The sequence below is a fragment of the Lactuca saligna genome, chromosome 5 (genome assembly GCF_052625555.1).
Source record: "Lactuca saligna cultivar CGN05327 chromosome 5, ASM5262555v1, whole genome shotgun sequence".
Classification (NCBI taxonomy): Eukaryota; Viridiplantae; Streptophyta; class Magnoliopsida; order Asterales; family Asteraceae; genus Lactuca; species Lactuca saligna.
In genome coordinates this window covers 315416621-315431477 of record NC_136421.1, presented here as the reverse complement: position 1 = coordinate 315431477, position 14857 = coordinate 315416621, and the positions used below count along the sequence as shown (strand labels likewise).

At 36.2% G+C, this 14857-nt stretch overlaps 1 protein-coding gene across 6 annotated transcripts; it reads left to right on the top strand.

The window, feature by feature from the left end:
- Nucleotides 1–753: 753 nt before the first annotated feature.
- On the top strand, nt 754–4537 carry LOC145048661 (Protein kinase family protein). 6 transcript variants are annotated; one of them, XM_078997230.1, is made up of 10 exons: nt 754–944; nt 1051–1092; nt 1319–1407; nt 1862–2259; nt 2753–3004; nt 3159–3313; nt 3493–3572; nt 3657–3792; nt 3922–4071; nt 4168–4537. In XM_078997230.1, exons 4-10 carry the CDS (start codon nt 1872–1874, stop codon nt 4315–4317), a joined length of 1311 nt encoding a protein of 436 aa, XP_078853356.1. In that variant the 5' UTR covers nt 754–944; nt 1051–1092; nt 1319–1407; nt 1862–1871; the 3' UTR covers nt 4318–4537. The 6 variants fall into 6 exon arrangements, with proteins under 6 accessions (XP_078853356.1, XP_078853357.1, XP_078853358.1 ...); XM_078997231.1 differs by having other exon boundaries at nt 1051–1171; XM_078997232.1 differs by lacking the exon at nt 1051–1092.
- The last annotated feature ends 10320 nt before the right edge of the window (nt 4538–14857 follow it).

Here is a 14857-nt window from a genome sequence, read left to right as displayed (position 1 = left end):
TATTTTATAGGTTTAGTACCTAAGTTTATGTGGGGCTGTAATGTATATTCTCTATCTCATATATATATATATATATATATATATATATATATATATATATATATATATATATATATATATATATATATATATATATAGATTCATGTGAGACGGCTTAATTTTGTGAGACTGTGAGATGCATTTTTTTTTATTTTTTTATTTTTTTTATTTTTTATAGTTAATTCAAGTTTCGAAAATAATATTTTAAAAAAGAATTTTTGGATTTTTCCATTTATTTTGCTTTTTAAAATTATTTTTTAGAATATGTACAGTCAAATATTCTATTAGAATATTTCACATATTTTTCAAAAAAAAAATGGAATTTTATTTTTATTTTTTTTAGTTAACTCAAGTTCCGAAAATAATATTTAAAAAAAAAAAGAATTTTTAGATTTTTCCATTTATTTTGCATTTTAATATTATTTTTTAGAATATGTTAGTGTAATATTCTATTAGAATATTTCACGTATTTTTTAAAAAAACGGGATTTTTTTTAGTTAATTCAAGTTTCGAAAATAATATTAATTTTTTTTTTTTTGGATTTTTCCATTTATTTTTGCATTTTAAAATTATTTTTAGAGTTGTTATTACGGTCTTACAAAATTAGAATGGTCTCAAATGAATATATATATATATATATATATATATATATATATATATATATATATATATATATTTGTGTTCAAGTAATTTTTGTAAATGTAATGAAACCTACCAAAAAAAAAAAAAAAAACTTCACATACCAGCAACCAGCAACCATCAGTGTTCTTCTACAATACTCCATTTCCACCATTCTCTCTCTCTCTCTCTCTCATCAGTTTCTGGGGTTTCACCCCTCCTCTGTTTTCGGACATGTTCACAGTATCAAAGCATCCGTAAACGAATCTTCAGCTTTTGCTTTTATGGTATGTCGGTCAAACCCTCTACCTCTGCCTATTGCTGTTCCTTTTTGCCCCAATTCAACTATTCGAGCCTTGATGCTGATGTATACAAATCTATATGTATATGTAGGTACATATTCATTTATGTATGTATATGCATCATGACTCATGAGTAAGTACTACAGATACCCATGAAAACAAGTTACCAGCATGTGCATGTGTTCGCTTGTCTCCTCCATGTTTTCTTTTTCGTATGTTATGGGGTTTTCTGTTTTCATTTCAATGGGTTTCCCTCGATTCCTGTGCTGAATTCTCTTACCTTTTTTCGAAATTTATAAACCCCCTTTTGCTTTTCCATTTGATACACAATCTATTTTCTTTTTGTTGATATTTTAAAGGGTGGTAGGGCGCTGAGGAAATTGGTTATTGCATTTGAAGAATCAAATTTTCAAAATAACCAACTGCCTAACTTTTAAGGTCTAAGAAGGTAGGCAATTGTATTAATTTAATTAATTAGTTATTTTACAAGTGTTCGTGTGCATCTTGATATCTGATTATTTAAAGTCCAGATAATTTTAAAATCACAATCAATTTAAAAGCAAATCCAAACTCCCCTTTCTATAATTATTTTCTTGTACATTTTGCGTATTTTCTATCCCAACAACCCGACAATATAATACGTTTTTGCAAAATACTATGACTTAAAGTTATGGTTTAAAAGGACATACAATAAGAGCGTTTTCATTATTTTTGTAAAAAAGTTATGTTTAAGGTTTCTGGGTTGTCTTGTCATGTCTTCTTGATCCAACAACTATCAGCTCTCCCTTTTGATGTATAAAAAAAATGGAAAAAATTCGTCTTTTTTGCAATTTTTAATATGGGTTTGTTAGTTTTCATGTTTTTTCATACAAAAAGATTAAGCAACATGTTTAATTTTGCAGATTAGTAGATATGCAGAAGGTGAAGGTAAACAGCTATTCACCCACTTGTGTTCTTGAGGATTATTTAAGAAGTTTGGAATCAGAGACAGTTTCTTCAAAAGAAAGCACATCAGGAAGTGAAGATCATCAAAAAGATTCAAAATCCTCAACAACAACAACAACCACCTCAAAATGGATTGATTTTGTTCATCTTGTGAAAAGCAAATCAAAGAAATGTTTGCCCACATTTCATCCAATCAGTAGTGGCTTGCAATTATCAAGAAAATTAAGTAGCAGTTTCAGAGAACACGTGGCCATGATTCCACCATCTCCAATGGCAGATATGAACTATTTCAAGCCTCATTGGAAGAATTTCACCTTCTCACAGTTGCAATCTGCCACCAACAACTTCTCAAAAGGTATGCTTCTTGATTCATCTTAATCTTCAAGATTATCATATCTGAGATGTGTTTGGACTTTGGAGGTGTGTGTAGACTGATTATTTTGATTTAAAGTTTTCATCTTGTTTATAATTAGGTAAGGAGTTGCTGTAAGAATCTTTTTTTTTTCTGAGTGTTTGGTAAATTGAAGATTATGATTATGATTCTTTGATTATTTATTTTTTTAAGTTTTCATCTTTAGATGATAAGGCAAGGAGTTGCTATAAGAAAATTGATTGTCAAGACAAATGTAAAATTACCTAACTACCCCTGACAGTATAGGTGATCATATAAATATGATATTACAAGTAGCAATAAATTAATCACTTAGACATGTAAAAGTAACTTCAAAAGTGATTATCATAACTTTAAGCAACAAAAGCATAAGCGCTTTTATTACAACTACTTATCTGATTCTAATTCTTCAGTGTCGCGTAATGATTCGTTAGAATTAAATTTAACTTTTCTCCAGAAAATATGATTGGGAAGGGAGGATATGCTGAGGTGTACAAAGGGGTTTTAAAAAACGGGCAGCTTGTTGCTGTTAAACAACTGACAAGAGGCCCTATTGATGAAAGAACATCAAGCTTTTTATCAGAACTTGGAGTTATGGCTCATGTTAATCATCCAAATACAGCCAAATTGATTGGTTATGGTGTTGAAGGAGGATTACACCTTGTTCTTGAGTTGTCTCCAAATGGCAGCTTAGCTTCATGGCTTCATGGTTAGCAATGTGGTTTCATTGATTTGTTTGTTATTGTATTCTACTTTCATTTTGTTTATACTATTAAGGCACAAAATAATTGAAAGTAGGTTGTTAATTCTTGAATTGAAAGGGTTAAAAAGTTTGGATTTTTACATTTTTTTTTTTGTTACAGCTTTGAAGGAGAAATTAGATTGGGGTATTAGGTATAAGGTTGCTTTAGGGACAGCTGAAGGTTTGCTTTACCTTCATGAAGGATGTCAAAGGAGAATCATTCATAGAGACATCAAGGCTGCAAATATCTTGCTTACACAAGACTTTGAACCTCAAGTAAGCCCTATTGAAATTAATTATTAGTTTTGAATGATTATGACTTTAATGGATCATAAAAGATCAAAATTATAATCATATTTTTATAATCGGTATCGAATCGTTGGAAGAAAATCACAAAATATAAGTCTAAAGTAAAAAAAATATGCAACTTTTTAAGGTAAACATTTTCAACTCAGATTTGTGATTTTGGGCTTGCGAAATGGCTTCCTGAGCATTGGACTCACCATACAGTTTCAAGATTCGAAGGAACTTTCGGGTTTGTATGCTTTCATTATTAAAACTCCAATACTTGTAATATACAAAAATGGCTTAAATTTTTATCATTTTTTTTTTTGTGTAGATATTTAGCTCCAGAGTATTTAATGCATGGGATAGTCGATGAAAAGATTGATGTTTTCGCATTTGGTGTACTTTTATTGGAGCTTATTAGTGGTCGTAGAGCTCTTGATTATTCTCAACAAAGTCTTGTTTTATGGGTATGTATAGCAACATTGATTTATTATTCCTATTACAACATTCTATTTTGAAAAATCGACCTAATAATATGATAGGTTTTTTAACATAGAATTTCTTAATAAGGAAAGCCGTTTGATTTCCTTAAACAGGCGAAACCATTGCTGAGGAAGAACAATGTGCGAGAGCTGGTTGATCCTGCAATTGCTGAGAATTGCAATAAACAAGAACTGCATCGAATGGTGTTGGCTGCATCTTTATGTATACAACAATCATCCATTCGAAGGCCTGATATGAATCAGGTGTGTTTCTTTTTTTTTTTTTTTTGTTCCTTCATGAATCTTTCTAACCATTTAGAGAAATACAATACAATGGTGTATATGTATATACATGCACAGGTTTTACAGCTGCTAAAAGGGGAACAAGGTGGATGGGAGTTTGCAATGAAAAACTGTAGAAGAGGGTCATCATTGAAAAAACGTTATGAAGATCTTTTTAGTTCGGTTAAGTATGGTATGATGGAATCAAAGGGGTTAATCAGGCTTTGACAACATGGATATGATACGATATGGGTGAAATTTTGAAGTAGGAATCTTCTTCTATATATATATGTACATACATATACATATTACCTTTTTTACTTTTGTAAAATTATATATTGTATAGTATTAATTGTGATCTTGCCAGTTGCCATCAAGGTTCTTTAGAACATTTGTTGGCTATTTTTGTTTTAAGAATGGAATGGAAGAAAAGATTGTTGGATGCTTATATAGTTATATGGTGGTGGTGGAACTTTCTTTTGTAGCGATGTTTGTTGTATTGTAATGTAACGTTTTATATATATAGGAAAATAAATGAAATTCTATAGCTTCGGAAGTTGAAATATAGTTGGTTTGGCAATTAAAAGTTTGGACTCGTGATGAAGAACAAAAATTAGGGTTTGATGAAACCGGATCAAACAGAGAAAGATTGAAAGAAAGAAAGAAAGAAGATGATATATTGAACAATTACACAATCTGCGATTGTTCCAGGGGAAACCCTTATTGGGCCTTCTAGATATAACTCTTGCTTTAATAGTATTTGGGCCGATTAATTCTAGATTCCTATCAACTCGTAACATGGTGCAACTGCAACACTATTAGAAAAGTGAGGAATGTTAAAATCACAACCAATATATTCCAAAAATATGTAAACAGTTCCCAATGTGTTAATAGTTAATTGTCTTTACTTCTCTACAAAGCAAATTAGGCCAAATTTAAAGTAGGCAAATAGCTATCCTGTCCGTTAACCCAACCCAACATTAGCTAGAGTTAAGATTTTCAGTCTTTTAAGTTAAATGAATAACATGTCTAACTATTTATTTAAATAAGTTGGATTAGATAAAAATTATAAATCTGTTTTCAACTCGTTAACCCGTCTAAGTTTAATAAATATTTTATTTTATTTTAATAGTATAACTTACTCGATTATTATATGTATGTTATTTGATTATTTGATATTTATATTTATATAAAAAATTATGCTTTAAGTATAAGTATATTTCTGTTCTAAATAGTATAAGTATAATGCTAATAATTTATTGGGCTTTGGTCCTAGGTAGCCGTTTCACAATTCACACAATATACACAAATGCAAATCCAAAATGGTGTTGGCTAAATGAGTAATTGATTAAGTTATAAATCCAAAATGGTGTTGGCTAAATGAGTAATTGATTAAGTTATAAGCATGTTAAGGGGGTGTTATATGGCCCAGGTGGCAAAGGAAACGGTATTATAACACCATGAAAACCTTTTCACCCTCGTTAAGGCATGTTATGGTGTTTTTCGTTGTAATGATTATTTGTGAGATATTTAAATTTACGGACTAAACTTCTGATTTCGAAATACCAAAAGGACTATTTATGAAGTTTTGTCAATATAATGTTAGGTAAGAAGTATTTATGTAATTTTCTCAAATATAAGGATAATTAGATAATTTTACAAACTATTTCTATAATTTTCTCAAACATATCATTGTTAAATAATTTTATAAAGATCATTTTTATAAGACAAAATTACATATATGGTCTATGTGGTTTATCAAAGGTTACAACTTCAATCTTTGTAAAAAATTTTATATAAATGATCTCTGTGGTTTTTAAACTTGCACGAATTGTTTATATGGTTTCTAAAACTTGTAAGAATGTTAAAATGTACATAAAATGATTTTTTTTTGTCATTTTATAATTTCTTTTATTTTTTTCTTTGAATTAAATTTGATTATTAAAAATAAAAAAATAAATAAACTTCTCTCTCTCTCTCTCTCTCTCTCTCTCTCTCTCTCTCTCTCTCTCTCTCTCTCTCTCTCTCTCTCTCTCTCTCTCTCTCTCTCTCAACATGTTATAACATATATGCACCACCTCCACTTCTAGTTATTGTTGTGTTGGCATGTGATGAGGGTTGTAGCAATTTTGGGTGTTATACCAGTACTCTAAAGGTTATTATTAAGCATTAAGTAAAATATTATGCATTAGATTACTTAATATCTTCTATTTACTTCATTTTTTGGCGTTTGGGTTTTCATTGCTCCTTAATATTCTCTTCATCGGGAATCTATACAACCATTAGTAGTATGCACGACTTGATTATACGCTAGAAGCAAGAAGCCAACTTCAACTTTTACATCATAACACTTCTTTGATTCGCTCTGGTGGCAGCTTACCTTCGATTCCATGGAGAAATTGACATCCTAGAACTAAAAATAAAAGTAAGATGTTTTTATTCATGTAACATCCATAAAAAAATCATGCCAATTTAAAACTTTTTAAGATATTCAAAAACCGATAATTATTAGAAATATGTTTTCAAAATGGTTTAATATTAGAGTTTCCAAGAATCAATAGTAAAAACATAAGGAGGTGCACGATCATGCATTCACCTTCCTGCGATCATCAAAAGTACCTGAAACAATAATCGATAAATGTAAGCTCGAAGGCTGAGTGAGTTACCCCCAAAATACCAACGCCATACATATATAACCATATCATATAACATATAGGCAAACAACATGCATAATAAGCCTTCAGCCTGACTTGACCGCCTCGCAGGCCTTCAATCTATCTGTACCGCTCTCCGAGCCTTCAGCACATCTAGACCACCTCGTAGGGCCTACAGCTTATCCGGACCGCTCGCCGAGCCTGTCAGCCTGACTGAATCCCTTTGTAGGGCCTTCAATTTACCTGGACTGCCCTGGGTATGTTAGCATTCAGCACAAAGCACGGCCACCTCAACCAACCCCCAATCAAACAAACATGTGCACATAAATATCATACGCTATTATATATAACAGTCAAACTGATCTAATAGATCACTAGTTATAGCAACATCTTATAACCAGGATACAAACCTAACTGGTCAATAACATAGCATCATCCTATATATCAAGATACCGACCTACCCAGGTCACCAAGCATATCACCATCCTATACCATGATGTAAATCAATAAGCATATCATGCAATAACCCGGATACAAATCCATAAAGGGCCGATATTGGTGCCTTCGACCCTGTTAGTATAGTGAGAATAACTCACCTCTTAACTATTGAATCGAAGTGATAAACTCAAACTCTCGAACCATGGCCATGAACTCCACCACCTATATTTACCATAAGACCATTTCCATAAATTTCCAATTTACCAAAATACCCCAGAAGTCAACTAGTCAACCCTTGGTCAAAGTCCAAGATAATGTCAAGGTCAACAATCCATGTTGACCTGACTCGTTGAGTCCTTCCTGAACTCGAGAAGTCGTGAAATCCCCAGTTGACCCGTCGAGTTTCCCTGAAACTCGCCGAGTTCATGCATGTCCAAAATTCGGGAAAACCCTAGCTGACTCGCCGAGTCATCCTACTGACTCGTTGAGTCCATGCAGAAATCCTTGCATGAAAATCTTCATCGGACTCGCCGAGTTGGCCATGCAACTTGTCGATTCCCTTCAGTCCTTTCTGCATTCATATGCTTTTTAAGCCACTCCAAAGCTCCATATTGTAGATCTAAGCTCTTAAGGCATACTTCTTATGTAAAGTTGCAAACTTTACGTACATGCAACGTGATAATGGCCCAGATCAAACTAAAGGAAGCTTCTAAGGGATGAAGAAGGTATTAACTCACTAAAGGCTGAAACATTATGATCTTATAGACCAAGATAAGCCTAGATCTGAAATTGCAACTTCAGATCACGCCTAATACCCCCAATAACATATCAACATTGCCAAAGTGGCCCTAATCTCATACATGCATAGATCTAGATAGAATGAAGTCAAGGTAACAACTTTTTACCTCAAAAATGATGCTAAGATGAAGAATAACTCGGATCTACAACCTTCCTCTTGTTCCAAGCTTGAGTACTTCAAGATCTTCCTTCCACAATCCACCACAAGGCTTACTATCACACAAAATAAGAGAAAACGACGATTTAGGGTTTCTGGACTCATAAGGGGTTTTGGGGGAGGCTAATAACCCTTGAAATAGGGTGCAAAACCCCGTAAATTAGGGTTTAATCCTCCAGCTCCAACTCGTCGATTCATGTCTCCGACTCGGCGAGTTGGTCATTTAAATGTGTAGCCCCAAATGTTCCTACTCAACGAGTCAGGGCATCCAACTCGTTGAGTAGACCTTTCAATATGAATAAATAAAGTTGTAAAATTAATATCTGGGAGTCGGGGAGTTACAATTCTCCCCCACTTGAACTAGACTTCATCCTCGAAGTCCGTTGCGGTGAACATCTCCGGATAGTGCTCTCGCATCTCATCCTCCAGCTCCCAAGTCTACTCAGACCCTCTACGGTGCTCCCAATGTACCTTTACCAAAGATATCTCCTTATTCTGCCGAACCTTCACCTTCCTCTCCAGAATGGCCACGAGCCTCTCCATAAAATTCAGGTGCTCATTGACCTAAATGTCATCCAATGATACTACTGCCTCCTCGTCCATGATGCATTTTCGTAATTGCGAAACGTGAAAAGTGTTGTGGATTTGACTGAGCTCCTTAGGAAGATCTATTCTGTAAGCTACCTTGCCAACCCCAAACGGCTCGATGTATCGGGGATGCAATTTCCCCTCTTCCTGAAGCGGATCACACCCTTCCAGGGTGAGACCTTCAGGAGTACCATGTCACCGACCTGGAACTCTAACTCTGATCGGCGTCGTTCGGCGTAGCTCTTCTGTCTGCTCTGTATATTCTGTAACCGTTGTCTAATCTGCTGAATCTTCTCAGTAGTTTGTAAAACTACCTCTGTCTGCCCCATCACTCTGTGACCAACCTCACCCCAACATATCGGGGTGCGACATTTCCACCCGTACAACAGCTCAAAAGGTGGGACACCAATACTGGAATGATATTTGTTGTTGTAAGCAAACTCTGCAAGGGGTAGGTGGGAATCCCATCTCCCACCAAAATCGATGACACAAGCCCTCAACATGTCCTCGAGGTTTTGTATAGCTCGCTCGCTCTGGCCGTCGGTCTGCGGATGATATGTTGTGCTAAAATGCAGTTGTGTGCCTAGCTCCTCATGGAACTTCTTCCAGAAACGGGAGGTATATCTAACATCTCGGTTGGAAACAATAGGGGCAATGTTCTCGCAGACATACACGTCGCCAGCTTCTCGGTCGGCGAACTCTTTCGTATGGCCAAGAAATGGGCAATCTTGGTCAATCGATCCACGATGACCCATATAACATCATATCCTTTCACTGTCGTCGGCAACTAGGTAATAAAGTCCATCGTGATCTGTTTCCATTTCCACATGGGAATATCTAGATGTTGCAGCTTGTCATGCGGCCTCTGATGCTCAGTCTTGACCATCCTGCAGGTCAAGCACCTATCGATATACCAAGAGATTTCTCGCTTCATGCACAGCCACCAGTAGCTCAAACTCAAATCTTGGTACATCTTGGTGGCTCCTAGGTGAATAGAGAATTGAGACTTATGAGCCTTCTCCATAACCGTCTGCCTGACCCCACCAGACATCGGAACCCAGACCCAACCGCATCGAGAGTCTGTATGGTCTGCTCACTCTGGCCGTCCGTCTACAGATGATAGGTTGTGCTGAAATGCAGACACTTGCCCAATTCCTCGTGGAACTTCTGCCAAAAATGGGAGGTAAACCGAACATCGCAGTTTGAAACAATAGAGACTGGCACCCCCATGGTGAGCTACGATCTCGCGGATATACATGTCGGCCAGCTTCTCGGTCGATGAACTCTCCCGTATCGCCAATTCCTTGTGTTTTGAGTGTTACTAGCACAAAGTTTAGACTTATTAAGTTTTTAATACATTTGTATTTTAAATATTGATAATATTGTTGTTGCACAAGTTAATTTTTAATTTAAATAATGACATTGTGTTTTTCAATTTATAATCTTAATTGCCTTTTTATTATTTTACACTCCATTTAAATTATAAAAAAAATAAGACATAATTTTTTATTATATTTTTTATAGTAAAAAACACATGCCGCTACAAGTAGGAAAACATATTTCATTTTAGCAAATATATAGTGACATAAAAAATGTCATTCTAATAAAAAAAATATTGTAATGAGATAACAAAAAAATATCATTAAAACCCAAAAAGTTGCATGACAACCAAAAAGTGCTACAACAGAATTTTATTGAAACTTTTTTTTGTGTCGCTAATTGTCAAATGGACATTTAGTGGCACGTTTTTTGTTTCAGTGCATTTTTTATGTTACAAAATGTCATTTTATTGGTTGTGGATATCAGTGAGCCCTCGATAATTTGGTGCCCACATAAAATGCATAATTGCATTCAAACTAAATTAATAGTGAATCAATAATGCAATATTTTGTAATCATTACAAATATTTTTCGAGAAACACAATCTTGACGTTCGGGTTTGACAAGATCCATGTCACACGCTGTAACGCCCGCAAATTCGGGCTAGTCAATTTAGAGACAATAAGCATCAAAAATGGTTTTTTTATAGAAGATTATAAATATGAAATAATCTTAACCAAGTTATAGTACATGTCACAAGGGTTCCGTACATATAAAGAACGTTGAAATCCGAGTTATAACGAATAAGTTATGACTCGTCGAAGTTTTCGGCAAAACCGACACGACACTGGGAATCGTAAGAACTGAGTCATCTAAATAAAAGTTTTAGATTACGTCTCCACCTAAGCTTGGATATAAAGAACGTCAAAAACGGAGCTCGTATGCAAAATTTATGATCTTCCAAAGATGTAGCTGTCTGAGGGCATAACACGTGGCAGAAATCCTAGCCGCCTTAAGTCCATGACGTAAACATTAGTCAATGACACTAATCGAGGCTAGAAACACATGCTAAGGCTACGGGATGACTCATGGAACTCCACGATGTGAACCTAACACTTTCACGACGTGGAAATGTCATTCAGACACCTTTCGAAACTAGAGCGCAGATGGCAAGCCTACGAAGTGATTCAGCCATGTGCCACGACGTGAACATGTCATGTCCAAGACTTGAACTTGCCCAGAACACTCTATAAATAGCAAGTTCGACCTTTCATTCCTTACATCAAACCTTCTTTCTTCTCTCTCATTTGTTGAAGGCGTTCCGCGTTCCGAGCCCGACGATCACGAACCGCTGATCGTTTCTAGTTAGATTCTATCAAATCACGCTACTAATGTGAGTGCATAGTTACTTTCATATTACACATAGATATGAAGTATTTAATATAAATTATGTGTTATGTGTGCATATTATTTGTGTTCCTGATATCTATGTTGGATCAACGATTTATACATGTTTTAAATGATTTCTATGTATATGTATTTTATATCTATGAAAATGTTGGGTAAAACATGGGTAGATGAAATAGTTGATGTGTGATAAAATGATGAGAGGCCACGATGTTTAAATTGATACAGTCATCTAGCAGAGTATAGATGACAACCACAGACTATTCTAGACAGTCTAGTGGAACACTAGCAGACTCACAACCTGTAGGTGTTGTGAACGATGTGTTCACCAGATGTACTCTAAATATCCCGGCAGTTGCGCCTAAAGGATAATATTGGCAGTTGTGCCTAACCTTTGAACTACGTGTTTACCAGTTGTAATTTAATAACCCTGGAAGCTATGGACTTAGTGTCCATTCCTTAGGAAGATCCTTAGGAATGAATGAATGAAGGATAAATGATTCTTAGGGTAGATCCTTAAGAATAAAGAAGATAATGAGGATGAGTAATTAGGTTGATTTTTTTATGATTAAACATAATAATTATATTATCGTGGGTTGAAAACTCTATGTTCTCATCAGGCTTCCCAACCTGACTCACTCAGCTTTTTTATATCACAGGTGTCGATACGAAGCTACATTATACTGAGAGATTAACGGAGATGTTGATCATTAGTGTAAATGAGGTCTGTTTATGCTTATATTTCTGTATTGACGATGACATCCCAAAGTTTTAATATGAACAAAATACATTTCTTCGGAAATGCTTTGATAATATATTTATCATGTTTTTATGGGGAAAAATTCCGCAATATTATTCTTTAAAATGAATACTCTGATTTTCAAATAATCATAAATAAAATTTTTAAAATGACCGTGAATTTGGGGATGTCACATTTTGTAACGACCCGTTCCCGGTATGTTGATTTATTGGTAATTATAGTGAGTTTTTCAAGAGGGACTCGGCGAGTTCTAGCCTGACTCGCCGAGTAGGGTCGCGCCTGAGGGCACGCGTGAGCGGGGACTCGGCGAGTCCATATCCCTGACTCGGCGAGTCCATCTGTCTGGGTGAAACCCTAAAATCCCCGGGTTGCCCACTATTTATACCACCTTATAGCCCTCATCCTCGCCTCCCTCACCCTGAGAACGCAGTGTTAGAACCCTAAACCTCCCTTGAATAGCTTATATGTGTTTTGGTGCCATTTTGTGAAGGTGTGAAGAAGGAGAAGAAGGAAGAAGCAAGGAGAAGTGTTGTAGTGCAAAGATCCAAGGCCAAATCAGAGTTAATTGAGGTATTTTCGGAGTTCCATCTTGTTATATGCTTTAAACTTCCATTATAGCTCTCCTAAGAGCTAGTTGATGTTTGTTCCAAGCCTTACACTTGCATGAACGTCTTATTAAGTCGAAATAGCTATGGATCTGAATGTTGGGGTGTTGTAGAGCCCAGATCTACTGTCTTTTTGGAGTTATATTGCATAATAACCATAGATCTACCCATTTTATGCATCTTTTAGCCTTATTTCCCTTATTCATGAGGTTGTGCACGTAAAGTTGTAAAGTTTACATGGTAAATCAGCTTATTGGACTCAGATCTATCAATTGTATGCATTGGATTCAAACAAAATCGAGTAAAAATCAGTTGCATGGCGGCAACTCGGCGAGTCGGAAGAACGACTCGACGAGTTGGGTCGCGAGTCCCGAGTTCTTCAGTTTTATCAGTGTCGAGTGGACGATGTGAGTTAGAGAGTGGACTCAGCGAGTTGAGGGGGAACTCAGTGATGGAGGGACTCGGCGAGTTGTTCATCAACTTGGCGAGTCCAAGGCAATCTTCTTAAAGATCAAGAACAACTCGTCGAGTTTGTTCATCCGGCTCGGCGAGTCGGATGAAGATTGTCTGAGTTCTTGGATCAAGAGGGTACTCGTCGAGTCGATGCCAGACTCGACGAGTAGCAGTGAGTAAAAGTGAAAAGTGAGAGTAGGACTCGGTGAGTTGGGTGGCCCAACTCGGCGAGTCAGCCCAAAGGAGAGTTGACTTTGACCGAGGGTAAAAGAGTCATTTTACCCCAAGCGCAGTGTTTAGTATTTGATTGAGTGTGTTTATGGATTTGTAGCCGAGGAGATTCAGGAGCAGTCGCCGTTAGCTTTCCGAGCCACACACTCAGCAGCCAGCTTACGAGGTGAGTTTCCTTCCAGTAGGAACGGGTCTAAGGCCACAATGTCGGCCCGTTCAGTTAGCAGTAGTTTCCGGATTTAGGTCCGATGCAGTAGTTAGTATGTTCGATGCCTTCGTGGTTCGAACAGGATTTGTGTGCTATGTTTTATGTGTTAAGTATTGTGTTCCGGGCCACGGCCCGATGTAGCATGTCGTATATGTGTTATGCTAGTTGATGTGTTATGCTATGCCATGTTCAGTCAGTCAGTTCCGGACTTCGGTCCGATGCAGTTAGTTCCGGACTTCGGTCCGATGCAGGGGACAAGGTCCCAGTCAGTTCCGGACTTCGGTCCGATGCAGTTAGTTCCGGACTTCGGTTCGATGCAGGGGACAAGGTCCCAGTCAGTTCCGGACTTCGGTCCGATGCAGTTAGTTCCGGACCTCGGTCCGATGCAAGGGACAAGGTCCCAGACAGTTCCGGACTTCGGTCCGATGCAGTTCCGGGCTTCGGCCCGATGCAGTGGGCAAGGCCCAATATGTGTTTATGTGTTATTGTATGGTATGTGGTAGTTTGGGGGAGCTCACTAAGCTTCGTGCTTACAGTTTCAGTTTGGTTTCAGGTACTTCCGCAAGCAAAGGGAAGAGCTCGGGGTGACAACATCGCACACACCACAACATAGCTTTTATCCTGGGGATGTCTCTTGATGTTTTGGATTGATGTAGTATGATACAGTTTTCCGCACAATATTTTATTATGTTTTGGGGATACATCGCGTATGTTTTATGTTATGATACTTATATTATGGTTTTGATTACATGGAAAAACGAAAATTTTTGGGTCGTGTTTTTGGGTCGTTTCACAGTTGGTATCAGAGCATTAATTTAAGCGAACTAGGAATTTGTAGGATTTCTAGACTTAAACTTAGAATGTTAAGCGAGATCATGAGGAGTGTGCGCGTCTAATATATTTTAGGTAGTACACTTGACTAGACAAAAGCACTAGCTTACTTTAGGATAAAATATCTAAATTGTTTTTATGTGCTAAATGATTTATGTTATAGCCTTATATGATTTATGATGCTATTATTTGATCGGATCCATGGTCTATCGCCGACCAGATCTGAAAAAAATTATGTGTTCAGATTTCTAAACATTTAATTACAATATTAGAACTGGCATGTAATTTTTCAGAGTAATAAGGATGATTACACATCTAA

Excerpts from the sequence above, each read along its gene's own strand:
- LOC145048661 (XM_078997229.1), top strand. Across the intron at positions 2,260-2,752 it reads CACCAACAACTTCTCAAAAG|AAAATATGATTGGGAAGGGA; the intron begins GTATGCTTCTTG and ends ACTTTTCTCCAG. Across the intron at positions 3,573-3,656 it reads AGATTCGAAGGAACTTTCGG|ATATTTAGCTCCAGAGTATT; the intron begins GTTTGTATGCTT and ends TTTTTTGTGTAG.